The following is a 25,407-nucleotide window of genomic DNA, read 5'->3' as shown; positions in this document are numbered from 1 at the left end:
CTGTCGTGCATTATGTCGATTGGGTGTCCACGTTCAGTTCGGCATCAATATGGTGACCTCTTGGGAGCGAGGGACCACCAGGTTGTCTCAGGAGGAGGGGTGAACGATCCAGGTCAGAAACAGAGCAGGTCAAAACTCCCATGCCAGTCAGTAGTGGGATTGCACCTGTGTACTCCAGCTTGGGCAACATAGCGAGACCCTGTCTCTGAAAAAAAGTCATGTTAAGACTCTATAATCTTGCATGCAATTTTAATAACATTAGTTATTTGGTTTTAAAATTCATAAATTAGAGACTACTGTGTTTTGTTTTGTTTTGTTTTTGCCTGGTTGTACACTGAAAAAGCATGTTCACTGATAACAAGGGAAGAGGTATACAATAAAAGCTGTACAAATAAGTATGCAAAATACATAGCCATTTTGGGATACCTAGTATGTAGGAAGAAAACCTTAACATATCTCAGATCATACAACATCAGAATGTTGTATTCTGATGTTCTACTATAAATGATGTTCATTAACAATAACCTTGAAATATTAAACTATGTGCAGGTGATCATTATATATTAAAATTACTTTAAAATTTTTTGAAATTATACATATAAAATCATTTAAAATTTTATTAATATTTTCTTTTCTTTTTTCTTATTTCATTCTCATCACAAAGCATAAAATTTTCGAAGGCTTTTTGCATAAAGGGTTACTTTTAGAGTTTCTCTGACATTCTTTAAGGATTATGGAGAACTATGGCTTTTTTTTTTTTTTTTTTTTTTTTTTTTGAGATGGAGTCTCACTCTGTCACCCAGGCTGGAGTGCAGTGGTGCAATCTCAGCTCACTGCAACCTCTGCCTCCCGGATTCAAGCGATTCTTCTGCCTCTGCCTGCCGAGTAGCTGGGACTACAGGCACGCGCCACCACGCCTGGCTAATTTTTTAGTATTTTTAGTAGGGTTTCACCATATCGGCCAGGGCTGGTCTCAAACTCTTGACCTTGGGATCCTCCTGCCTTGGCCTCCCAAAGTGCTGGGATTACAGGCATGAGCCACCACACCCAGCCGAACTATGGCTTTTATAATTAGAAAGCAGCAAGGAAGCACTGCTAAAACTTTTAAGCACCTTTAACTCAAGCTGTTAATACCTTATGCAGGTTGAGCATCCCCAGTCTGAAATGTGAAATGCTCCAAAATCTGAAATATTTTGAGTAGCAACATGACACTCAAAGGCAATGTTCATTGGAGCATTTCAGTTCTGGCTTTTTAGATTTGAGATGCTCAACCAGTAAATCCGAAACAGTTCTGGTCACAAGCAGTTCAGATAATGGCTACTCGACCTATAACCTCAATATAGTAGCTATGATGTCTTGATGTTGTATAGGTAACTGCCTATTCGTCATAACTGCTTTACAGCATCAGTGTTGAAATACTTTTTCCAGTGTGGAAGAAATCAATTTGTTTTGTGAACTGAAACTTCAAAGCTATTTTTTAATGTAAGATTAGCCATTATGCAAAACTTACTGGTCAAGCAGTTAATAAAATACACATATCCCATTGAAGAGTTTTGCACCTTTCAGTTTTTGTACATAACAAGGCAATTATAAACCCTGAAAGTTGATTTGCTTCTTTTTGTTATGATTTTTTATTCTAATTTTTGTTTTATTTTTTACTTTATTTTATTTTATTTTTTTTTGAGACGGAGTCTCGCTCTGTCGCCCAGGCTGGAGTGCAGTGGCGCAATCTCGGCTCACTACAAGCTCTGCCTCCCAGGTTCACGCCATTCTCCTGCCTCAGCCTCTCCGAGTAGCTGGGACTACAGGCGCCCGCCACCATGCCCGGCTAATTTTTTTTTTTTTGTATGAGACAGAATCTCACTCTGTAACTTAGGCTGGAGTGCAGTGGTACAACTATAGTTCGCTGCAGCCTTGGCCTCCTGGGCTCAAAAGATCCTCCTACCTTATCCTCTGAAGTACCTGGGAGTACAGGTGCATGCCCCTACACCTGGCTAATTTTTTTTTTTTTTTTTTTTTTTTTGTAGAGACAGGGTCTCACTATGTTACCCAGGCTGGTCTCAAACTGCTGGGCTCAAGCATTTTTCCTGCCTCTCCCTCCCAAAGTGCTGAAATTATATTCATGAGCCACCACACGCAGCCTACTTTCTTTCCTTCATAAATCTTCCAGTCTTTGGGAACTCTTGTTAAAAATTCTAGAAGCTTTTCCAGCTGTAGTTTGAGCATCAGGTTGAACTTTCTCTTCTTTTGCAGTTTGCTTGTATTTTAAAAGCAAATCAGGGCTGGCACAGTGGCTCACACCTTTAATCCTTTGAGAAAGCAGGGTGGAAGGATCACTTGAGGCCAGGAGTTTAAGACCAGCCTGTGCAACATAGTGAGACCCTGTCTCTACAAAAAAAATTTTTTTTTTTTAATTAGCCAAGCATGGTGTTGCACACCTGTAGTCCTAGCTACTCAGGAGACTCAGGCAGAAGGACGGCTGGAGCCCAGAAGTTCCAGGCTGCAGTGAGCTAGGATCGTGCCACTGCATGCCTGCCTGAGTGACAGAGTGAGGCCCTGTCTCTTAAAAAATAAACAACAACAAACCTAGGCAAACTTCAAGCAGCTACTATAGCTGTTGTACTTCATGAGATTGAAAATCCAGTCCTGGAGTTCCTGGAACATTAGAGGATGTGGTTCTTCCAGGATCTTTTCGTTGAGTGAAGACTGCTTCTTTTTGACTTATGATGAGGCCTTACTGGAAAGAAAGGTCATGTAGACCTCCTTTGCTTTTCCTGTATCTGCTTATGTGGCATTAAACAAAGAAATCTTTACATGCTAGCCAAAACAAAATATTTTCTTCATTGAATATCTTTTTAAAAAATTCCTTAATCTTTTCATGCCTTCTAGGTCTTCCAGCAGATTCTCCAGGAAAGTCACCCATTTGGCTGTGCTCTTGAGGCTCTGGTGGCTGCTGCCAGAACTACTATTACTGTCATGGATGTATTTACTGGCTTATAGGAAAGAATATTATAATGCATACAGATGAAGAGATACATGAGGGAAGGGATGTGGAGCTTCCATGTTCCTTTCCAGGTGTGCCACCCTCTAGGAAACTCCATACGTTCAGCTGTCTGGAAGCTCTAGTGTTGAAATAGTTTGACAATAGATTGTGAATTATAGGACAGGCTATGCGAATTTTGAGCAATATGTGTATAGAATATATAGGGGCTAGTAAAGAGAAAGGTATGAACATTTGGAGGAAATTTAATGATTTCAGATTGTAGAAGGATATTATCAAGGATAACTGGAAGGATGTTATGTTGTTTTTTTAAAAGTATAGGCCGAGTGTGGTAGCTCACACTTGTAATCTCAGCACTTTGGGAAGCTGAGGTTGGGAGAATTGCTTGAGGCCAGGAGTTCAGTACCAGCCTGAGCAACAAAGCGAGACCCCCATCCCTACCAAAAAAAAAATTAGCTGGGGATTGTGGTGTGCATCTGTAGTCTCAAGCTACTTGGGAGGCTGAGGTGGGAGGATTCCTTGAGCCCAGGAGTTTGAGGATGTGGTGAGCTGTGATCACACCACTGTACTCCAACCTGGGTGACACAGACCTAGTCTCAAAAAGGACAAATTATTATTGATGTTCTTTTCTAGAAACGACTACAGAAAGAACTGTTGGCTTTGCAAAATGACCCACCTCCTGGGATGACCTTAAATGAAAAGAGTGTTCAAAATTCAATTACACAGTAAGTATTTAATTTTTAAAGTGCTCTTTGTTTTATTACCAATAATGTATGAATGTTCACCCACTTTTTAAAACTACAAAATTATTTTCACATTTCATTCTCTTTCACCAAGAGGTAAATACAGTAAACAGATCTTATTCTATGCATTTATATATATAATCAATTTTGCTTTATGATGTTATAAACATTGTTGCATAATTTGTAAAGCTGTTTTTAAACTATCTTTGGTACATTTGGTACATTTTTTAAAAGTTTTGTTTAAAAGTTTTGTTTAAACTATCTGGTACATTTTTTAAAAGTTTTGTTTGACTTTGTTTATGAAGTGATCCTCATCTATAATATTAAAGAACTGTTTGGTGTGAGGTTTTATCAAATTAAAAATGTGTCTGTTTAGGCATATGAAGAGAGTAATAGTCAAGAGGTATCCCATGCCCTAAAAACATCAGTTGCATTCTGTACAGAAGGGCAACAAAGTGAAAGTGTGACTCTCAGCAGTCATTTAATAATTTTGTTAGACAGTGGTAAATGTTCTGAAATCGTGGAGAAGTCTAAAATAATTTATCCTCCACTTAAAAAAAACCTCTAAAAAGAAAAGGAAAAGTAGCCAATAAGATAAAAATTGACTATAAACCAACTTGTAGGACAAATGAGCCAATATTTAGTGTAGTCTAGGTCCAGGGAGTAAAAGTGACCAAAATTCATATAACTTACCCTTTCAGAGGAAACAGTTTTGGGTACCTTTGACTTTGGCATTTGTATCAGTACCTAAGACAGGGGTCAAAGCTTTAAGAACAAGAATATTACGCATGGATGTATAGACTCTTTTGAAAAAAAAAATGTAATACACGTCTTTAACTCTGTAACAATCACTTAAAAATATTGTTGAGTTCTAAACTGATTTTTTGTATATATCATACATAGAAAATATTAAACTCTTGTTCTAAAACAACCAAAAATGGAGCATACATTTAGAGTGGCATTTGTTGCATATTATTAAACAAATGAAACTGACTCTTTTTTCATCCTGATACAGATTATATCCCATTTTAATCTTTTTCCTCTCTCCTTTTATTAACCTACCTCAGAGTATCCTGTAACAGCTGTCCCTATAGTTCTCAAGGAAAGTGATAATAATGAGATTACTTCTTCTTTCATCCTTTATTTTTTTGGGAGGATGGGGAAACCACACAACACAATAATTTATAAAAAATTAAAGGAATGTTTTAAATTTTTAAAAATAGAAACATTTTAATAGATTACCTGGTACTTACACCACAAATTATAACAGCCAAAGCAACAATACCTTTGTTATAGAGTAAATCCTATCATATCGAGATATTGGTCAGGCAAGAATTTTTCTTTTAAAATAATTTATTGTAAATGAACCATAAGATTTTTACCTTTGTGCCATCTTCTAGGCTATAAAAGTAGTCTTATAAAGAATCAGATTGTTAAGAGTATATGAAATGTGGATATGGATGTGGAAGATCCGTAAAGAGGATGATGAAAGCACATTAAGAAGCTTTCTGATGGGTACAAAAAATAGAATGAAGAAGATCTAGTATTTGAGAGCACAACAGGGTGACTATAGTCAACAACAATTTATTGTGCATTTTCAAATAACTAAAAGTATAATTGGATTGTAACAGAAAGGATAACTGCTTGAGGTGATGGATACCCCATTTACCCTGGTGTGATTATTATGCATTGTGTGCTTGTATCAAAATACCTCATGTGCCCCATAGATATATACACCTACTTTGTACCCACAAAAACAATAATTTTCTGGAAGAAATTTGTTCGCATATATTGAGACCTTAAAAAAATATGAATACTATCCTGTTTGACCTACCACACACCATCCTAGGAAAGTAACAGACCTAGAAAAAGACTTAGAACTAACTATACTCATTTCAACATTACTAATTCTAGGGATAATTTGGGAATAGCGTAAATATCAATAAGATGGAAAAGGCTTGTCAAGGCAGTGCAGTGAAATGGCATCACTTGAATTATAGTCTATAGTCAGCATGTAAGGTAAAAATTTTATATAGTTATAATTACTTTTGAAAAATCCTTTAGGAAGACCTTACTGGTATGTATCCTCTTTTAATCCACCAAAGCCAGTTTTTCCTCCAGAGTGGAATGGATGGTTGTGTCTTTGATTAAGAACCATGATGTGTGAAGAAATAAAAAAATTCTAATGCTTAAACATTAGAATTACAGAGTACTGGGTACTCACAGGTGTTAAAGAACTGAGACTAACTGAGAGAATAACACGTGTAGTCTCATCGCATCCTTACTCTGGGGCATATGCTTGTGATAGGAATCATAAACCCTGATGGTTTAAATTGATGTAATTTAAGTGTGCACAAAATGCACGTACTGGGCTGCTATTTCATATAGGCTTCGATGGTATAGGAAACAGCAAAATGACTAGAATGAAATATACCCCCAAAAACGTTAACAGTGGTTATCACTGGGTGATTTTTATTTATACTTTTCTGAAGTTTCTACAATGAACATATCTTACTTTTTTAACTAATAGAAACTTATTAGGCCTGGCATGGTGGCTCATGCCTGTAATCTCAATGCTTTGAGAGGCTGAGGCAGGGCAGGAGGATCCCTTGAGCCCAGGAGTTCAAGACCAGCCTGGGCAACATAGGGAGATCCCATCTCTACTGAAAAAAAGAAAAAATTTAAAAGTTGGCTGGGCATGGTGTGTGCACCTGTGGTCCCAGCTACTTGGGAGTCTGAGGTGGGAGTCACTTGAGCCCAGGAGCAAGGCTGCAGTGAGCACTGATTGCACCACAGTACTCCAGCCTGGGTGACAGAGTGAGACCCTGTCTCAAAACAAAAGGGTTATTAGAAAGTACCATGCACAGGCCGGGTGCGGTGGTTCACACCTATAATCCCAGCACTTTGGGAGGCCGAGGCGGGCAGATCACCCGAGTTCGGGAGTTCGAGACTAGCCTGAACAACATGGAGAAACACCCTCTCTACTAAAAATACAAAAAATTAGCCGGGCGTGGTGGCTCATGCCTGTAATCCCAGCTACTTGGGAGGCTGAGGCAGGAGAATCGCTTGGACCCAGGAGGCGGAGGTTGCAGTGAGCCAAGATCATGCCATTGCACTCCAGCCTGGGCAACAAGAGCAAAACTCTGTACCAAAAAAAAAAAAAGAAAGTACCATGCACTATGTTGAAAGTTATGCTGCCTTTGACCTCATGTTAGTATCTGCATGTCATGCAGATATTAAAAGGATTGATGCGATACTTGTTTAGCTCTTTATTTTTAAAAGCTGTGCTTGTTTGTATAGGTTACATGTTAATTTATGTTGTGTGTCCTAAAATTACCATATAAACAGAATGAAAGACCACCATTTTTCCTGGGAATATCACTCTGCCTAGTGGATGTGGGTGGAAAAATAAGAAAGGAATTTTGAAGATTAAGAAGGACCTAATATATAAAGAGATTTTTTTTGTTTTGTATGCAGCTTTTGCATTGCATTTAATTTACCATATATTGACTGAGTCAGGAATGTGCTAGGTTTTTTACATATGTAGGGTCATTTATTTTTCCAACAACACTATGAGGTGATTATCTTCTGTTTTATTATTGAGGTAGTTAAAACTGGAGAGATAACATAACTTGCTCACACAACGAGTTAAGATTAACTAGAACTGCCACTTCAGTATAACTTCAGTTATAACTGTCTAATTTCACTATAAAATATTGTCTCTTGGGTCTGTGGTCGTATCTTTTATTACCATGTATGGTACTCAGCGTGCATTCTTAAAATGAATAGCCATGCTCTTAAAGAGTCTGTATACTGTAGCTGATTTCTTTTAGAGAATAGGTACATTTATTATTTTACATAATCCTAAGTTCATAGTATGCGTGGTGATGACTAGAATCCCAACACTGTATTTTCTATCTTCCTTTTGTTTTCTTGTATTTTAAATACAAGAAAGTTTAATAACCGAAAAGTTCAAGAGAATTGCCCAGGTGTACAAGAATTACAAGTGACAGAGCTATAATTAGGAACGCATTGTTGGGCCGGGCGCGGTGGCTCACGCTTGTAATCCCAGCACTTTGGGAGGCCGAGGCGGGTGGATCACGAGGTCAGGAGATCGAGACCACAGTGAAACCCCGTCTCTACTAAAAATACAAAAAAAATTAGCCGGGCGTGGTGGTGGGCGCCTGTAGTCCCAGCTACTCGGAGAGGCTGAGGCAGGAGAATGGCGTGAACCCGGGAGGCGGAGCTTGCAGTGAGCCGAGATCGGGCCACTGCACTCCAGCCTGGGTGATAGAGCAAGACTCCGTCTCAAAAAAAAAAAAAAAAAAAAAAAAAAAAAAACGCATTGTTAATGACTTCAATTCACTTTTGCTTCTAATGCTGCCCTGTTATCTTTGCTGTCATTATCCCTTATTCTTCACCCCATCTTAAAATAAGAATAGTATGTAAACTATAAATAACAACACATTTATGTTTATGATTGTTATATGTGAAAACAAAGTAGGCTTGCATAGATGCCATAGAAATGGGCTTTATTAAACAATTGAAACATAGTGAGAGATAAAGGCAGTACAAAGCCTTGCTTAATCATCAGAGTAAGTGGAATGATGTCAGTTTAGCTCCCCTTACCCCGTTAATCTTCTTTAGAATGTTGATGAAAAAAATAAGTCTGACAGCTACGGTTCTCTGTGGTCATTGTCTATACGTATTTCTCCATGGCTTCCACCAGTAATAATCAGAAAGGCAGTTGCTTAGTTTGTTGTAATGTATAGAATACGTAATATCAGCATCGTAGAAATGGTACTTTGAAAAAATAAGGTAGTATAAATCAATTAGGAAGAGCACAGGCTTTGGTGTCAGTGCACCTTAGTTTGAGGTTTGTTTGTTTGTTTATTTATTTATTTTGAGACAGTCTTGCTCTGTAGCCCAGGCTGGAGTGCAGTGGCGCGATCTTGGCTCACTGTAGCCTCTACCTCCCGGGTTCAAGTGATTCTCCTGCCTCAGCCTCCTGAGTAGCTGGGATTACAGGTGCACACCACCATGCCCGGCTAATTTTTGTATTTTTAGTAGAGACCAGTTTCACCATGTTGGTCAGGCTGGTCTTGAACTCCTGACCTCGTGATCCACCTGCGTTGGCCTCCCAAAGTTCTGGGATTACAGGTGTGAGCCACCACACCTGGCCTTGGGTTTTTATTTAGTTTGCTTTTTTAGACCTGGCTGTGTCTTTTGCTAGCTGTCTGACCTTGATCTGGTTATATCACCCCTGAGTGTCAGAGAAGGGGATAGGTCATGAAAATTAACAGAGAGTTATTGGGAGGCTGGCGTGTGCTGTTACACATAACCAACTCTTGTCCTAGTGCTTAGTGTATAGGAAGTACTTGGTGTCCTCTTTTCTCCCCCTTACCCCAGTCTCTATTATCTTAAGTTTTTAATTTGCCTTTTCTATTCTAGGTGGATTGTAGACATGGAAGGTGCACCAGGTACCTTATATGAAGGGGAAAAATTTCAACTTCTATTTAAATTTAGTAGTCGATATCCTTTTGACTCTCCTCAGGTAATTGCCTTGCTTTAAATTTTTTTTTTTTTTTGTATTTTTAGATAGCTAAATGCCAGAGATGTTTGACTCAGTAAAAACATATAAATCAGTTATACGTATGTAGATGGATTTGTTATTTCATTATCTTATTTGTAATGTAATCAAGATATGAACATTACACTTTATTGGGATTAGGGCTTTACTGCATTTTGCTTCTAAAATTGTTTCATTTGTTTCTTATCCATAAATGTTAGCAGGAAAGGGAATAGAAATCTAACCAAGCCTCTAGGCCAGGGGTCCCCAACCCCCATGCTGTGGACTGGTACTGGCCCATGGCCTGTTAGGAGTCAGGCCACACAGGAGGTGAGCAGCATTACCACCTGAGCTCTGCCTCCTGTCAGATCAGCGATGGCATTAGATCTCATAGGAGTACGAGACTTATTGTGAACTGCGCATGCGAGGGATCTAGACAGCACGCTCCTTATGAGAATCTAATATCTGATGGTCTGAGATGGAACAGTTTCATCCCAAAACCATCATCCAACCTCCAACCCCATCCATGGAAAAATCGTCTTCCACCAAACCGGTCCCTTGTGTCAGAAAGATTGGGTACCACTACTCTAGGCCGTCGGAGAAGTTGGCATTTTGGAATAACTGGAGGCACTTCTCCTAGGTCAGATGGTAGAATCACATGGTGAAGAGAAAAGTTCTCTGTTGGAAGGAGTACTATGATTTTGCATTAACATGCTGTCCTTGCAGCCTTTTAGTACTGGAAGGGCGGAGTACGTCACCAGATGTTAAATATCTAAACATCAGCACAAAGTCTGATTATTATAATTTGATGCCCAGTGAGTTTAGTTAATAGATTAATACTTAGACAAGGGATAATGGTGGTAGAGAAATGTTTTCTGAGAGCTATTTAACTATGGTAAATGATTAATCAGAGGTTAGAGAAAGGAAGACTCTAGGATGACTTCCAGGTTTCTGGCTTGGTAAGATAAGTAAATGAGTTACTATAATTACTTATTCTTCGGAGAATTATTATAACAAAGCACTTCATTTTTAAAATTTCAGGCTTGTGAGATCCGTTGGCTAAAATGGTAAGACATAATGCCAACTCTCTCTAGTATTGCTAGCAAATGAGCTATTCTGCAAAATACAACCAAATACCTGAAATATTTCCAGATACTGAAAATTTAGCTTGTTAGGTGCTGAAGTGTACTATTTGGAGGAAAATCGTATTTCATTGCCACTTTAAACAATATACCAAACACAACTTAATCTTTTCTTAGTTATGTAAGAGAAGAGATAGAAGTCAGTTATTGTATCATGCTATAAGTAAAGAGATAATTGTTTTAAAGCAAAGATTTAAATGGATACTGACTCCTTAAGTTCTAAAATGTGAGCAGAAAACTACCAAGACTTTTAGGACTTATTTTTATCATTTTCATAAAAGTTAAAGTGAAAGGGTATGTGCTATTGTGACCTCTAGATGTCTATAATAAGCATTTGTAGACTATAATAAAAAGTCAGAGCAAACATCCTCTCTCCAGAAGATTGTCATCACTTTTGTTGCTTTCTGGCTGGCCAGCATCATTTCTGACTGTAAATGTGTGGAGACAACAGGATCACAGTCTGTTTTCATCATCAGCCTATTTGTCTACCTTCAACTAAGTTCATTGATGGTATGGGAAGGAAGAATATTTCACACCAACTCAAAAGCTTTTGACTAGGGAGATATTGGGGGAAGGCTTACTCTGGGAGCTTACAGATTTTTCACCAGAGGAAAATAATATTTCTGTAAGCATGAAACCAAGTCAAAAATGTGTTCTCTAAACTCTTTCCTTAATATTTAATTCTAAATCAAATATCAAACTTAAACATTATGTTGAATTTCTTCTTTAATATTTCTGTAAGTTACAGCATTTGTAATAAATTCTCCCTATTGTCCTACTTCAAATTCATTTTATCCTGCTTCCCTGATTTTATTTCTGCCTGCCCCTCTAACATTGGTGTTATCCAGGTTCTTTATTCAGCACTGTGTTACTCTTCTTGCTCTTCTTTCACCTTGAGTCACCTTAAGCAGCTAACTCCCAGATCTACAGCTCTGGGAATACCTCTTTTTTTAAGGCTTAATTTCACTCCCTTGTTGAAATACTTGAGTACCTCCAGACATCTCAATTTAACACAACTAAACTTGACCTTTCCAATAACAAAGAACATTTTGCTTTTCTTTATCCTGGGTTACTGTCCACCTCTCTATTTTTGTGTTCAGTTTTTCTCTTCCACACTCCTCCCTCCTACATTTGAAAGGTAGCCCATTCTTTTCTTAATGTCAGTGCTGTAGTCTGGTTTTTTGTTTGTTTTTGTTTTGTTTTTTTTTTTGAGACAGAATCTCACTTTGTCACCCAGGTTGGCGTACAGTGGTGCAGTCTTGGCTCACTGCAACTCCTGCCACCTGGGCTCAAGTGATCCTCCCATATCAGCCTCCGAAGCAACTGGGACTACAGGTGCATGCCACCACACCCAGCTAATTTTTTTTTTTTTTTTGCAGTTGCAAGATTTAATAGAGTGAAAACAGAGCGCCCATACAAAGGGAGGGGACCCAAAGGGAGTTGCCATTGCCGGCTCAAATGTCTGGGTTTATTTCCTGATCATTGTCCCTCCCTCTGTGCTCTCAGGCAACAGATGATTGGCTATTTCTTTACCTCCTGTTTTTGCCTAATTAGCATTTTAGTGAGCTCTCTTTACTATCTGATTGGTCAGGTGTGAGCTAAGTTGCAAGCCCTGTGTTTAAAGGCAGAAGTGGTCACCTTCCCAGCTAGGCTTAGGGATTCTTTGTCGTCCTAGGAAATCCAGCTAGTCCTGTCTCTCAGTCCCCCCTCAACAGGAAAACCCAAGTGCTGTTGGGGAGGTTGGCCAATGACCGCTGTAACTGCTTCCCGCTGAATTGGGGCGTAGTAGGGGTTGTGCTGTTGAGATTTCCTCAGGAGGGGTGCCTTCAGTGTCATTAACATCAGAGCATGGGCTAGCAGGCTGGTCCAGGGGTCTGCGGTAGATTTTAGTCATGGACTGTCTGGGGCTCCATTTGAAGAACTATTTGTAGTTTTACAGCTTCGATTCTGGAAGAGACAAACTTAACAAGGAGGTTAAAGATAGAGGGATTGAAATGTATGGCCTGCAGTGCAGGGGATTATTTCTTTGGCACACTTTACAGGCCCTGACTATCTGCTTGATAGTTTTGAAAAGGTCTGATCCAGCAAATAATGATTTGGCCATCTGATGGCACACCCGGCTAATTTTTACATTTTTTGTAGAAACGGGGTCTTGCCATGTTGCCCAGACTAGTCTCGAGCTCCTGGGCTCAAGCGATCAGCCCACCTCCTTGGCCTCCCAAAGTGCTGGGATTACATGTGTGAGCCACCATGCCTGGCCTAGTCCAGGTTTTTATCTTTTAATTGAACCATTACAGTAGCCTTTATTTCTTTGAATTCCTATGCAGCCTTTCACAGTGCCATTAGACTTCTTTGAAGGCACAGTTATCTCATTGGTTACATACCACACACATGGACATGCACACACATCCACACACACACACTCCCACACTCCACTCCACCCCCCCACCACACACACACACTTGTCTCACTCCACCATCCCCAGAATTCCCCACCCATTGACAGTAAAACCTCTTAATGTTTCTTTATTTCCTATGGAATCAAGTTTTTAGCCTGGCATTCAAGTCCCTGTGTAGTCACATCCAAACTTAACTTTTTCTGCACTTGCATGCATTCTGTATGGTAATATTTCTATAGTACTTCATAATTTAACTTCCATTCTGATTTTGTTTTCTAACTTCATTAAAAGAAGTGGTTAGGGGAGGTAGATTCATCCTCATTTTATATGTGAAGAAATTGAAACTTGTAGAAGTGAAGTGCCTTATTCACGCTTTAATACGTGGTTTATAGAACAGTCAAGACCGAAACTCAAGGCTTTCCTTTCCTTCTTTGCCATACTGCCAATTAGATGCGAGTACCGGTGTGGAAAAAAATGCCTATTTATCTATGTAGTAATTTTCTCTCTGAAAGTTAAAGATTATATGTGGAATGAATGGTACCTTTGAAAGCTCTAGGCCAGTTCTCACTCTTTTTGAAATATAAGGATTCCTTTTTTAATTTACTTTTTGGTGGGGTGGGGGTGCGGAGACAGAGTTTCCCTCTATCATATACCTATGCTGTGGTGTAATCATAGCTCACTGCAGCCTCCAACTCCTGGGCTCAAGTGATCCTTCCACCTCAGCCTCCAGAGTAGCAGGGACTACAGCCATGTGCCCGCCACGCCTAGCTTGGTTTTTTAATTTTGTTTTTTTGTTTGTTTGTTTTTTTATTTTTTTGAGACAGAGTCTCGCTCTGTTGCCCAGGCTAGAATGCAGTGGTGCAATCTCTGCTCACTGCAACCTCCGCCTCCTGGGCTTAAACCATCCTCCCACCTCAGCCTCTCTGAGTAGCTATAACTACAGGTATGCACCACCATGCCTGGCTAATTATTTTTTGTATTTTTGGTAGAAACAAGGTTTCACCATGTTGGTCCAGCTGCTCTTGAACTCCTGTCCTCAAGTGATCTGCCCGCCTCGGCCTGTCAAAGTACTGGGATCATAGGCACGCCCAGTGAGGATTCCTTTTTCATATCAGTTAATTCTGTAGTCCCTCACATGGCATAAAGGTGGTATATTCTAATATCCATTGATTGGGAAAATGGCAGAACTACTCTGAGGCCAGTGATACTTTAAAATTTTTTAAAATGTATTTATACATAATCTATACAGTTTTAACATAATTATAATGGGTCAAACATCAATGCTTGATGTGCTTATAGACTTCAAGATTTTTCCAATAACTGAAACTTTCCAGAGATCCACTGCCCTGGGAAAGTGGCTGGAACCAGTCCTCTAGGGCAGTAAAATTCCCCCAAAATTTTATTTGATGAAACTCTGTAGCATTAGCACTTGTTACATAAATTAGTCTTTCATATTTCTGGCTGGGCATGGTACTCATGCCTGTAATCCAAGCACTTGGAGAGGCCAAGGCAGCCCAGGAGTTTGAGACCAGCCTGGGCAACGTAGGGCAACCCCATCTCTTAAAAAAAAAAAAAGAAAGAAAGAAAAGTCTTTCATCTTTCTATGCAATGAACAGTACTGAGTTTATCACTAGTTACAAGAGTAGAGTTTGGAAAATATTTCTAAAATAGATCAATCTCATTGTCAAATTACTGCTTTTGTACTTGTAAATGAGATCAGTAAGACTGTTACACACCATTATGGTTTGTTGTGTTTTTCTTCCTACCAGTTATATTTTATGTCTCATGTTGTGTTCTGCCTTATAATGAAAAAGTTACCTATCTAAAATATGTTTTAAATATGCTTTGGATAGAGGCTCAGTCATTTGCCTTAAAAGAAAGAATAACAACAATTTGTCCGTTAATATGGCAACAGAGATGAGGCATCTTTTCATCACTGCTTACCACTAATGTACATTTACTGTCAGCCATACAGAAAATATCTTTCTATGTACATATTCTGCTTTTTTATGCTAGGATACAGGTAAATGGTTGGTTAATTCAACATGTATTGGGCGTGAATTGTGTATCAAATACTGTTTCTTGAGAGAGGGGAGAGAGTACAGAGATTTAAAAGGCATTGGGCCTGCCTTTAAACAGTTTATAATCTGTTTAGTATTTGGATAGGTAAATATTCATACCGTATTTCTTGAGGATGTATCATGGGACAGACACTGTGCTGGGTGCTGGTGATTCAGTGATGACCAAAACTGCAACAGCAACAAAAACCCTGCTTACATGGAGTTTGCATTCTTGTGGGGAGAGACAGTAAGCAATGAGTAAAATACATATAGTATGGAAGATGGTGAGGGAAAAGTACAGAAGGGGAGATGAGGGTGTTGAAATATTGGATAGAGTCATTGGGAAAGATTTCACTGAGAAGGTGACATTGAAAGATGTGCAGGAGCAAGCCATTTGAAAGAGTTGAGAGAAAGAACAGATGAAGACAAAATGCAAAGGCTCTAAATCTGGAATATGTAGGACAGGTCCCTGGAGTGGTGTATAAACAGGAATTCCGGAGAGTGCAAGGCCTAGGTCAGTGTATTAGGCCATTTTTGCACTGCTATAAAGAAATACCTGAGGCTGGGTAATTTATAAAGAAAAGAGGTTTAATTGGCTCACAGTTGTGCAGGCTATACAAGAAGCATAGTGCCACGATCTGCCTCTGGTGATGGCCTCAGGACGCTTACCATCATGGCAGAAGGTGAAGAGGGAGCAGGTGTCTCACATGGCGAGAGTGGGAGCAAGGGTCAATGGCGAGGTGCCACACATTTTGAAACAATCAGATCTCATGAGAACTCATTCACTGTCGAGGACATCACCAAGCCATTCATGAGAGTACACACCCCAAGTGACCCAAACACCTCCCACCAGGCCCCACCTCCGACATTGGGGGTTACATTTTAACATGAGATTTGGAGGGGGCAAACATCCAAATTGTATTAGTCAGATCATTTGGGCTGGAGGGGTCATCACAGATTATGTAGGACATTTATAGCCCCTTGTAAGAATTTTGACTTTTTACTCTTAGTGAGATGGGGAAGCCTTTGGAAGGTTTTGAGCAGAGGAACGATGTAGTCCTATTTAAAGTTAAAAGGAACAGTCTGGCTGTTGTGTGGCATATAAACTGTTCAGGGCATAAAGGTGCAGGGAGATCAGATAGGCCGTTAAAGTAACCCAGGTGAGAGATGATGGTGACTTGCACCAGAAGGGTAGCAGTGGACGTTTTGGAAGGTGGTCATGTTTTGGACCTGTTTTAAAGGTTGAATCAACAGGATTTGCTAATGGATTAATTTGGAGTAGGATTGAAGGAGGAGTCAAGGAAGACTCCATGATTTTTGGCATGTGCAACTGTACCGACAACTGAAGTGTGAATTGTATGCTTTGGGGGCAAAAGGGAAAGCAACCAATTTAGAATATTCTAAGGGGGCAAAGAAAAACCTATTTGAACTGGTAGAACTGAGCCTTAAAGGACAAAAAGCGTTTATGTGAAAAGTATAGGGCAAGGTGTGACAGGACTTGGCCTCCTTACATTTGTGAGCACAGGCTCTTGTAGTTTTATGTGTCGATACATGGGGGATTACAGCAGGAGATGAGAGTGGAAGGTTATTTTGGGGCTCATCAAAAAGGGTCTTGCAGTGTGAAAGAAGTTTGACGTTTCTATCATAGGTATTAGGAGGGATGGCCCATCTCCATCAAAACTCTGAAGTCCACAACTGGGTGTGGTGGCTCATGCCTCTAATCCCAGCATTTTGGGAGGCCAAGGCAGGCAGATCACTTGAGGTCAGGAGTTTGAGACCAACCTGGCCAACATGGTGAAACCCGTACTAAAAATGCAAAAATTAGCTGGGCGTGGTGGTGTGCACCTGTAGTCCCAGCTATTCAGCAGGCTGAGGCAGGAGAATTGCTTGAACCTGAAAGGTGGAGGTTGCAGAGAGTCGAGATCGTGCCACTGCACTCCAGCCTGGCGACAGAGCGAGACTCCATCTCAAAACAAAACAAAAAAAACCTCAAGTCCTCAAGCTTAGTATCTTGACTCTGTTACTACTTTTCCTTTCTATATCCAAGAGAAAGTTCTTCCATTCTTTTACATATCCAGTATTTGTACCCCTTTCCTCTGTTAAAGCATTTTATTTGAGTGAAACAAATCTGAAATACATCTGTATTACATTGATTTATTAATTATCATTATTATTATTATTTTTGAGATGGAGTCTCGCCCTGTCACCCAGGCTTCAGTGCAGTGGCACGATCTTGGCTCATCACAACCTCCGCCTTCTGGGTTCCAGCGATTCTCCTGCCTCAGCCTCCTGAGTAGCTGGGATTACAGGCGTGCACCACCACACCCAGCTAATTTTTTTTGTATCTTTAGTAGAAATGGGGTTTCACCATGTTGGCCAGGCTGGTCTCAAACTACTCCTGACCTTGTGATCTGCCCGCCTCAGCCTCCCAAAGTGCTGGGATTATAGGTGTGAGCCACCATGCCCGGCCACTTTTATTTTTTATTGAGACAGTCTCACTCTGTTGCCCAGGCTGGAGTGAAGTGGCACAATCTTGGCTCACTGCAACCTCCGCCTCCCGGGTTCAAACGATTCTCCTGCCTCAGCCTCCACAGTAGCTGGGATTACAGGCGCACACCACAACGCCTGGCTAATTTTTGTATTTTTAGTAGAGACAAGGTTTTGCCATGTTGGCCAGGCTGGTCTGGAACTCCTAACCCCCAGTGATCTGCCCACCTTGGCCTCCCAAAGTGCTGGGATGATAGGCGTGAGCCACCATGCCCGGCTTTATACTATCTTTAAATGTCCCAGTTATACAGGGTTATTATTTTTGAGATTTTTTTTTTTTTTTTTTGAGATGGCATCTTGCTCTTGTTGCCTAGGCTGGAGTGCAATGGCGTGATCTTGGCCCACCGCAACCTTTGCCTCTCAGGTTCAAGCGATTCTCCTGCCTCAGCCTCCTGAGTACCTGAGATTACAGGCGCCCACCACCACGCTCAGCTAATTTTTTGTATTTTTTTTAGTAAAGATGGGATTTCACCATGTTGGCCAGGCTGGTCCCAAACTCCTGACCTCAGGTGATCCACCCGCCTCAGCCTCCCATCTGCTGGGATTACAGGCTTGAGCCTCCGCGCCCGGCCTTGTTTTAGAGACTTTTAGCTAATTTTTGATGAAGACATTTTCAGTATTTAGAAATAGGGAAAATGTTTATTTTAGAGGGACGGGGACGGTGTCTCTTTGATTTGAAGCCATTTTGTTGCTAAGAGTGGTGCTGAAAGTACAATTGCCTTGATTATAAAGCTTTAAAAGTACTGAGGCAAAAGAGTAATTACCTTCCTCTTCATCCTCATTCCCCCCTCCTATTCATGCCTCCGTACCACGGACCCTTTTCTGTTGCTCAGAATTCATTGCAGAGATCCAGAACCTATGTTCATGATGTCCTCATCTTGTCTTTTTTTTCCTGGTCTGATTTTCCATCCTCTTTCATGGGGTGATGTTCAAGCTTTCCAAAGTCTTGGAATAACAATTTTTATTGCCTTAAATTGTCAAGCATCTTGGACACCTGACAAGAAGGTTAACAGTGAACCCTATTCACTGAAGCCTTGGGGGGTCAAGGAGAAGGAAGATAGAGGATTAGACGAGTAGGCTAAAAGAACATAGAGTATAAAGGGAAGAGAATGATTACCATCCAAGGCAATCCAAGTTTAGTTTCGTTGTGTCCAATAATTTTGTCTTTGCACTATAGCTGCATGGTACTGGTTATTATAGAGTATCAGGGATGCTTGCTGTGTATGAGAGGACTAAAAAGGGAGAATTGAATTGAAAGCTATGCTAAGATTCCAATCTCCAGTCATTTTTGTCAAATACCATTTATGGTAGACTACTTATATTGTATGTTATACATAAATATCTGATTTAGTTTCCATTACAACAATAAACTGATTGCTTTTATGTTCAGTTTATGTAGTTACACATTAAGTACGTCGTCTGCATTAAGTACTATCTTATAATAATTGTAATCCAGAGAACACTTCGGGAGGCCAAGGTGGGCAGATCACCTGAGGTCAGGAGTTCGAGACCAGTCTGGCCAACATATAGTGAAACCCCATCTCTACTAAAAATACAAAAAATTAGCTGGGCGTGGTGGTGTGTGCCTGTAATCCCAGCTACTCAGGAGGCTGAGGCAGGAGAATCATGTGAACCCAGGAGGCGGAGCTTGCAGTGAGCAGAGATTGGGCCATTGCACTCCAGCCTGGGCAACAGTGCGAGACTCCATTTCAAAAAAAAAAAGACTGTTTCTAATGCAACTTCAAACTTGCTTCATGTACATTCGGTCTAAGATCCTTTTCTAAAACTGTATTTCCATCAAATAGTTCCTTAAAAATCTGTAATTCCGTTTTACTTAGTGTAATTTACTCAGCAAGGAATGTCTGTGGTCTCCATCGTTGGCTGTTCATATGACTATTTTGAATATGTTCGCAAAGTTCCTATGGTTTCAAATTTATTGTGTTCAGTTGTTTTGTCACATCAGTTCTAGTTAGTTTTATCAGCTACTTAAACTCCAGAAAAATTTTTTTGAACCTTAGAAACAATAATTTCTTGTTTGTAGAAACTATTTGACTGTGTTAAAAAACTGAAATGTTCACTTTCTTCTTTGGCTTGTAGTGAGTATTAAATAAATGAGGATGGCTAACAGTATGCAGTTGAAGAAATTCTGCCTTGGTTACTCTTCCCATGCAGAGAACCAGATTAGCAAAGTTTACATTAGAACAATCTGTGGGGCCGGGTGCAGTGACTCATGCCTGTAACCCCAGCACTTTGGGAGGCTGAGGTGGGTGGATCACCTGAGGTCAGGAGTTCGCGACCAGCTTGGCCAACGTGGTAAAACCCCATCTCTACTAAAAATACAAAAAATTAGCTGGGTGTGGTGGCAGGCGCCTGTAATCCCAGCTACTCGGGAGGCTGAGGCAGGAGAATCACTTGAACCTGGGAGGCGAGGATTGCAGTGAGCCAAGGTTGTACCATTGCACTCCAGCCTGGGCAACAAGAGCAAAACTCTATCTGGGGGAAAAAAAAAAACCATCTGTGGAAACTATGCTTATTTGCCCCTTATATGAATGAACTATTGAAAAAAATTTCCCTTTATTTCAGAAATTCACCTCTGGCATGTAAATTCACCCTTTGTATGTTTAGACAAACTTCTAAAATTCTGTATCTGGCAGGTTAGGCCCTAGGGGTTACCTATTATATGCAAGTAATTAATTCCCCTGGTTTTGGTTGCTAAAAGTTTTAGGGTGGCTGCATTTGCCCTGCATGCAGTATGTTAAAAAGCCCCTGCTGTTTTATTTAAAGGTTATTGAGATCTGAATTATTTTTATCTCAGTCCTCTTCTACTTCACAGTTGTTTCTGTCTTCTTCATTACTGGTTCTCTTTGCTTACAGAATATCTGCTGCATCTGCTGTAGGTGTTTTCTACTGCTACTCATCGCTTTTCTTTCTCTTTTCTCCTGAGTACCTTTTGGTTCATGCCTACTTACTGGCTCTCAGGCCAAATGATTGAGTTTATAACCATTTCTCTTTAGGAAAAAATACTGTTTTCCTTGTGCTCTGAATTGGCTGGGCAAAACATGATGTAGTAACCTTCATGTTGCTATTTTCTTTAAAGGTTGGTGATTCAGTTTTACCAAAGAAGATAATTTGGCAGTTGTTCTTTTTTTTTTTTTTTTTTTTTTTTGTGGCACTTTCAGATCACTATTCTTCTTGACTTCTTGATAGAGACCTTACTGGGAATTTTTTTTTTTTTTTTTTTTTTTTTTTTTAAAGGCCGAGTTTCGCTCTTGTCGCCCAGGCTGGAGTGCAGTGGTGTGATCTCAGCTCACTGCAACCTCTGCCTCCCGGGTTCAAGCGATTCTCCTGCCTCAGCCTCCCAAATAGCTGGAATGACAGGTGCGTGCCACCACTCCCAGCTAATGTTTTGTATTTTTTAGTAGAGATGGGTTTTCACCATGTTGGCCAGGCTGGTCTCAAACTCCTGACCCCAGGTGATCCACCCACCTGGGCCTCCCAAAGTGCTGGGATTACAGGCACGAGCCACACTGAAAAATATCTTTTAAAAAAATAATCGTGGCCAAAGAAGAAACTCTTGGGTATTGCTTGTGTTTTAATTAAAATATCCTACTGGTCAAATGGCTTTTTATGGCAAAATGAATAATACCTCAAGGCAGATGTCCATAAGATTTGTAAACTCCCATTCTGTACATCTACAACACATGGGAATATCAGATGCATATGATGTAATAAACTATAGTTCATATTTATTAAAAATACAATTTCATTGAAAAACAATTGTGGACAGACTCCAGTGTGGAACTATAAGACCATGTAAGCATTTGTTTTCTTTTACAGAGCAATACTTTTTTTTAGCAAAAAGTAATGAAGAGGGTACTAGCACCGATAGATGTAATTGAGATAAATGTCATGCTTAGAGCATAGCCATTACAAAGTCAAAGTCCTTTCAGGGAGTCTTCTGCAATTAGGTAGGATAAGTGACTTGATTTCTCTTATTTTGAGACTTGTTTTTTAGCTTTTTTTTTTTATTAGTGGGAATGGAGGGTTGATGTCTAGAATTTAAAGGAAAAAAAAAGAAATATATGCAAGTATGGAAAATCATTCCTTTGGGAAAAAAATGCCTTTTGCTGTCTTATCTAGTCTTAGCCAAGGAAATGTGTCCCATATGTTAGTTAATATATTTGAAATATTAGAAGACTCTACTCATATGAAAGACTGCTTTATTAATATGTAAATCTTTGTAAAATTGTAACAAAATCAGATTCATAGCTAGATATTTAAAATATATATAAAAGCTCAGCTTATGGTAATTTCCTATAACATATTCCATATTAAACTATAGCATACCTTATTCTATTCATATTTACCTCACTGGTTCTTTTTTCTGCTCTATAAAGAGAAAAAAAGGGTATGCCTAAAGCAATACTGTATATCTCTTATCAGTTTCTGCTATAACTTAAGGTAAGATTTCTCCTTACTGATACTCTGCTGTACTTGGGTATGAGGCAGTTTGCAAGGCTGAGATACTGTAAATCTGATTTAGGAATTGTTGGTTTATATCTGATGGGTTTTATAAAAATCTAATCATACTAAATCAGAATCTGAAAGTAGGACACTTGAATTTGTATTTTTAAGCAGATGTTCCAGCTATGTGTTTTCTCGTTTGTTTGTTTTTTTTGTTTGTTTTTTTGGCGAGGTCAGGAGTTAGGAATTACTGCTAACCTGCAGAATAAATATAGTACACAGTGTAAACGTAAGACTTCTGCTTTCTTCGAGCAACTTTGGACTATGCTTACAGATTCTTCAGGATATATGAATTTATTCTTCTGCCTATTTGCTTAGGTAAATAAGTTTAAGAAAAACTACTTTAAGATATTTGTTGAATTATTAGAGCAAAGGAAGGAAATAATAGATTTATTACCATTCAAAACATTGCTGAGACAAGACAGAGAAAGGAAAAACAGTATTAAAGAAGAATTGAGTAAAAGGGAAAGGAGAGTAAAACTGCAAAATGGGAAACTTGGTCAACTTTTGTATTTTTCGTCTAGGCACATAGTTATTTACTGATTAACAGCTAGTAACTTGTGCCCGTCATAATGGATGTGTAAGTTTAGAGGAGGCGGAATATATAACAGTCATTTCCCTTTGCACATGCACCTTAGAGCTAACATTGTTAACAGGTAGTAGTAGTAGGAGTGTTCCTACCACCTGTCATTCATATTTTCCCAAAATTGAATATTTTTGTTTGGAATTTTAACATACTTGATTTTTATATGCAGAGCGCAATGAGCAGAATCTGAAAAATCATTCTTATAAATGTAGTTGTCTTTCACTAGTAAAAAATACATAGTAGTTTAGAATTTTTAAGGAGAATTTATCAAAACCGAAATAAAAAAGAATTTGGCTTCTTTTCCCTACTGCGTGGTTATTTGTTCAGTGAAACCAATACTTACTGAGTTAATGAGAGTAAACAAATAAGCAGTTGTTTATCATGTTCCTGGCACTGATATTGGTGGTTTTTTTGTTTTTTTATAATCAATATTTGTTATATGTGGAGAATATTTTAGTTTTTGGTAATAGAGAATATTTGAGTTTTAATGGAATTTTATTCTCTCTTAGGTCATGTTTACTGGTGAAAATATTCCTGTTCATCCTCATGTTTATAGCAATGGTCATATCTGTTTATCCATTCTAACAGAAGACTGGTCCCCAGCGCTCTCAGTCCAGTCAGTTTGTCTTAGCATTATTAGCATGCTTTCCAGCTGCAAGGAAAAGGTAGGACTTTTCAGAATTATTCCAGATAATATCTCTTCTTTCAGTTAGGTAGATAAACAATTTTAATATGTAATTATTTTTATTTGGAGGAAGGATTTATGCTTTTTATTTGAAAATTATAGGGAATTTCATGTTTAGTAATAAATTGGAAAGTTATTTTGATACCTTTCATTCCAAATAGAAGTTTTACATGTTGAATGGGGTAGAAGCCAGACTTTACTGTTTTGTATTTTTTTAAACAGGAAATATACGGTATTTTCTTAATCTGATTTTATTCCCAAAAGCATGCACAGGTAAAAGTGTACAAGAAATTCTTTTTGTAGATTTCACAGTGGAAAGCCTCAGAAAAGTGCATCATAGCTTCCTTCTCCCCTCTGCCAGCTCCCACCCGATCAACCTGTTTCAGGGAATTTTTCAGGAACCAGAGCTTTCCTGTCCTAATGATTAGGTTGAAGGAGGAAGACCAGTTTACCAGTCGAATTTTCAGGACATTTCTTCCTGTTCTCCTTTATTAATCCACAGATTCTACGTCTAATGGAAGTGGGGGGAAAAAAACAGAAAGAAAAAATCACTTATTAAACTTAAAATGTAGGCCAGGCACGGTGGCTTACACCTGTAATCCCAGCACCTTAGAAGACCTAGGCAGGTGAATCACCTGCGGTCAGGAGTTCAAGACCAGCTGGCCAACATGGTAAAACCCTGTCTCTACTACAAATACAAAAATTAACTGGATGTGATAGTGTATGCCTGTAATCCCAGCTACTCAGGAGACTGAGATAGGAGAATTGCTTGAACCCAGGAGGTTGCAGTGAGCCAAGATCATGCCACTACACTACAGCCTGGGCGACAGAGCAAGACTCCATCTCAAGAAAATAATAATGAAATAAATTTAAAATATACATATAAATTTAGGATACCCTTTAAATGTATCTGAATCCTCTGTACACTTCTGACACTCTTGTCATTCCTGCTTAAGGGTTAGTATAGCATAACATTTATGTATTTCTACATTTTAAAACCCCTCTTAAATCCCCATGAGGGTTTCCTTTTGCATTCTGTTTAAAGGAGAAACAGCTTTGCCCTAGAGGTTAGGGAGCTATTTGTGTTTTACAGTGTTCTTTCCTTTTCTCCAAATTGAACTGATTGTCATTTTTATTAAATTAGTGTTTGGAGAACTTTTAAGATAATAGTTCGTTTTTTAATGATAGGTTATTTAGAATCTGAAGCACTCTAAGCCACAACATGTGAAATAATAGGTTAAATTGGTTTTGTTTTGCTTTTTTACTCATTTGTTGCTTATTGCTGTTAAATTTTCTCCTCTCACCCACCCCCAACACACACACACGTTTTAAACTTTTATGTGTAGGGCAAAGCAGTTTGTGGGTACAAGGCCTTCTATGTTCCTGTTATGCTTAAAGACTGTGGAAAGGTGAGACAGTAACGACAGTATTTAATAAGAAAGTTATTAAGAGATGAATGTCAGCGATATCTGTACATAGTCTTGCATGTGCCTCATGATTGTTAGATTTTGTTTACATTTAAATATAGTGATTTATTATTAAAAACTAGAGAACGACTATATTCTATATGTTTCCTTCATCTTCCTCTAACCCTCACCATTCCCCTTACATTCTAGTTGTCTGCTACTAGTGTTTCTTGTATACTTAGTATAAGACTAATCATTCCATTTAAAGCACTAATAAACTATATTTTTACTTTAATAGTTGTATAATATTTAACCAAGATGATAATCTGGAAATCAAGATTTCCATGAAATATGATAAAATTCAAAAAACATTTACTAGGTACCTAGTATGTGCTACTTTTACTGTGCTAAGTGATAAGTTACAAAGATGAAGAGGAAATTTGCTTTGGCATCGAGAGGATCTAGCTCCAAAGAAACCTTAAAAAGTGTTTTAGGCCAGGTGCAGTGGCTCACGCCTGTAATCCTACTACTTTGGGGGGCCAAGAAGGGTGGAGCACTTGAGGCTAGGAGTTCAACACCAGCCTAGGCAAAATGGCTAAACCCTGTCTACTAAAAATAGAAAAATTAGCTGGGCGTGGTGGCGCATGCCTGTAGTCCCAGCTACTTGGGAGGCTGATGCACAAGACTTGCTTAAACTCAGGAGGCTGAAGTTGCAGTAAGCTGATATCACGCCACTGCACTCCAAC

The 25,407-nt window shown here is 39.1% G+C and overlaps 1 protein-coding gene and 1 pseudogene across 11 annotated transcripts in view; one reads left to right on the top strand and one right to left on the bottom strand.

Annotated features, from left to right (window-relative positions):
* UBE2W (ubiquitin conjugating enzyme E2 W) overlaps positions 1-25,407 on the top strand; it is an 85,632-nt gene that overhangs the window by 42,071 nt on the left and 18,154 nt on the right. For 7 of the 11 annotated variants that reach the window (XM_055286533.2, XM_055286531.2, XM_063642836.1 and 4 more), the window contains 3 exons: positions 3,635-3,726; positions 9,196-9,298; positions 23,080-23,235. In XM_055286533.2, the coding sequence (XP_055142508.1) occupies positions 3,635-3,726; positions 9,196-9,298; positions 23,080-23,235 (351 nt within the window). Of the gene's footprint in view, positions 1-2,889; positions 3,076-3,634; positions 3,727-9,195; positions 9,299-23,079; positions 23,236-25,407 lie in introns of those variants that run through there. The other 4 variants (XM_063642839.1, XM_063642838.1, XM_055286532.2 and 1 more) reach the window with 4 other exon arrangements.
* Positions 1,996-2,985, bottom strand: LOC129486989 (regulator of G-protein signaling 10-like; annotated as a pseudogene).

The sequence above is a fragment of the Symphalangus syndactylus genome, chromosome 7, assembly GCF_028878055.3.
Source record: "Symphalangus syndactylus isolate Jambi chromosome 7, NHGRI_mSymSyn1-v2.1_pri, whole genome shotgun sequence".
NCBI lineage: Eukaryota > Metazoa > Chordata > Mammalia > Primates > Hylobatidae > Symphalangus > Symphalangus syndactylus.
Note: the sequence above shows the minus strand (reverse complement) of the source record. Positions and strands in the feature narration are given on the sequence as shown.